The sequence below is a fragment of the Pteropus vampyrus genome, unplaced genomic scaffold (genome assembly GCF_000151845.1).
Source record: "Pteropus vampyrus isolate Shadow unplaced genomic scaffold, Pvam_2.0 Scaffold31, whole genome shotgun sequence".
Lineage (NCBI taxonomy): Eukaryota > Metazoa > Chordata > Mammalia > Chiroptera > Pteropodidae > Pteropus > Pteropus vampyrus.
Genome location: NW_011888812.1, coordinates 10,881,208 through 10,883,973, shown reverse-complemented (window position 1 = coordinate 10,883,973; position 2,766 = coordinate 10,881,208). Strand labels below are relative to the sequence as shown.

Below are 2,766 nucleotides of genomic sequence, written 5' to 3'. Positions count from 1 at the left end.
CAAACTCGGAAGCCGGCAGAGGGCGCTGACCCGCCAGGCCTCCGGGACCTCGCACTCCCCAGAGGTTCAGACCGCGCCGTCATTTTTAAAATGGAAACAAACCCGGCCCCGCCCCCCGCCCTGGGGCCGCCGGGTAAAGGGCTCCGCCCCCGGCGGCCTCCGGGCCCGTCACGCGGAGGTTCCTGCGGGTTGGCTACCCGTGCCCTTTCTCTTTTGGCTTCTTCCCTGCCTACCCGTTTCTCCAGCCAACTCGCTGGTAACCCCGAAAGACAGGGTGGAAGCCGCCGTTCCCTTCCCCGGGGTTCATCACTAACCCGCGCCGCCGCCCACCTCTCCCCCGGAAGTGACGACAGCCGCCCAGTCCTGCTGGTGTCCCGTCGGGCCTCGCGGCGGCGGCGCGAAGATGGCGGCGGCGGGAGCCCTGGAACGGAGCTTCATGGAGCTCAGCGGTGCTGAGCGCGAAAGGCCGAGGCGCTTTCGGGAATTCACAGTCTGCGGCGTTGGTACGAAAGTAGCCGAGGAGGGCGCCATCCTGTCCTTCCCCTCGGGCTCCTACCATGAGTTCCTAAATCTCTGATCCCCTGTTCATCCTCCTAAGTCCACATGCCTATAACCCCGGGATCAGAGCTTCCTTAGGGTCCTATTTTGTCTTTCTCTTTTTATATGGATTATCAGTCTGTCACCCTTTGCTTTCTCGGAGTCCTCAGTCCCTGTTATCCCCAGAGAACCACGTTAAAGCTGACCACTCTCCTTTTGTAGGGACTGCAAATGCCTTGACCGGAACCGTGAAATACAGTGAGAGCGCTGGAGGCTTCTATTATGTGGAAAGTGGCAAGTTGTTCTCTGTCACCAGAAACAGGTTCATCCATTGGTAAGTGTTGTGTTTGCCAAACCCCCTGGAAGGTCGGGTTGTTCGGCGTCTGAATTTTTGTGGCTGTTCGAAAAGTGACATTCTCCAAAGCGGTAATTGGCAGAAAGAGAAAGATTGTTTTCTAACATCTGAATCAGGAGAAAACTAAGGAGACCAGAATTCTAGGAGAGGTACCCTTCCAGGGCTGCACTAAAAGCAGGGGAAATGTAGCTTGGGGGATAGAGTCGTAAAGACCAGTTTTAAACATTAACTCACTAAGTTATCACAGTGCTTTACAGCTTCATTCTACAAACACGTTTGAGCTTTTACATGTCAAGCGCTGTGCTAGGTGTGCTAGGGATGAAATAGTGAACAAAAACTACCATGCAAGATGTAACAGTTTAGATGTGGACCCATATTTCACAGGGCAGTTTTAAGAAAAGAGACATTAAACTAATGATCACAACACAGGTATATCAATACAGATTTTTTCTACTTGCCTCAGTGGAAAAGTGTAGGGGCTATGAGAGGGTCATGGGAGGACCAAATTTTATTGGTGGGGTTTGGAAGGCCTTTAAGGAAGGAAGTCACATTTAACCTGGTATCTGAAAGGTAAATGGTTAGCTAGGCAGGGTGTTGTGTGAGAGAACAGTTAGCAAGTGGGGTCACCATATGCAAAGTCCATGAGGTGGAAAGAACTTGGTGGGTTTGAGGAACTAACTGAAGGTCTGTGTGGCTTAAGTGCAATGGGGAAAACAAAGTGATATGAGAGATGCTGAGACCAAAAAGGTAGGCAGGATTCATTATGAGGGACCCTGAGATCTTTTTAAGGATTTTGGACTTCATCTTAGGTACATTGAACAATTATTGAAGAGTCTCAAAGGATTGCTAACATGATCAGAATTGCATTTTTTTAAAAAAATCAGTCTACTTTGTGGAAAGTGGTTTTTGGATGGGAATAATACAAAAGAAAGATTTGCTTTTATGATAGCCCAAGTAAGAGATGCTGAGAATGACTAGGAAAAGAGTTGTGGGAATGACTAGGAAAAGAGAAATAGATGGATTCAACATACACTGAGAAAGTAGATTCACTAGGACTTAATGATAGATTGACTATGGGGTGGGAGATGGTAAGGGAAAATTAAGGAACAAGGACAACTCGTTGGTTTCTGGTGTGACTAACCAGGTACATATGGCAGGGGTTTTGAGAGATTTGAATAATTCTTTTAGATGTACTAAATGTGAAGTATCTGTGTAGCAGCCTTTTGGCAATGTCAGGTAGGTATTGAAATTTACATGTCTCAGGCTCAGAAAAAAGACCTATGTTAGAGATAAAAATCTCACTTAAGAGATGTTTTTGAGCATTTAATATGTTTTAGTTAATGTTTAGTTACTGGGGATACGGCAGGAACAAAGCAGACAGAGTCCCTGCTCCCATGGAGGGAAACAGGCAATAAACAAGTTACAAAAAAAAAAGTCAGTATGGTTTGTCAGGTGATAAGTGGAATAGAGAACAGGGAAACAAGTTAAGAGGGAAGAGAAATGCCTATGGGAGATAATATTTTGTATAAGATAGTCGGGCAAGACCCACTGATATGGTGACATTTGAGCAGAGGAAGGAAAGAAATCTGGGTGACAAGAATTTCAGGTAGAGCATTCCAAGAAAAAAAACTGCAAAGAACTTTGAGACAGGAACTTCTATGTTGTATTCAAAGAATGTCAAAGGGCCACGAATCCGTAGATGAGTGAACAAAGGGTAGAGTAATAAGAAAGGTAGCCAAGGACCAGGTCAGGACTTTGTCAGTTATTTTAAGCCTTTGACTTTTACTCTGAGATGGAAAGAAGCCATTTGAGAGTTTTAAGTGAAGGAATGGCATAATCTAAGTTGCATTTTTAAAGGATTAATGTGGCTGTGG

At 46.0% G+C, this 2,766-nt stretch overlaps 1 protein-coding gene across 1 annotated transcript in view; it reads left to right on the top strand.

Annotated features, from left to right (window-relative positions):
* Positions 1-313: 313 nt before the first annotated feature.
* Positions 314-2,766, top strand: part of NUP160 (nucleoporin 160) — a gene marked incomplete at its 5' end in the record, with an annotated part of 40,727 nt that continues 38,274 nt past the window's right edge. Inside the window, 2 exons of the mRNA XM_011357038.2 lie at positions 314-503; positions 760-871. Coding sequence (XP_011355340.2) covers positions 314-503; positions 760-871 — 302 coding nt within the window. The remainder of the gene's footprint in view (positions 504-759; positions 872-2,766) is intronic.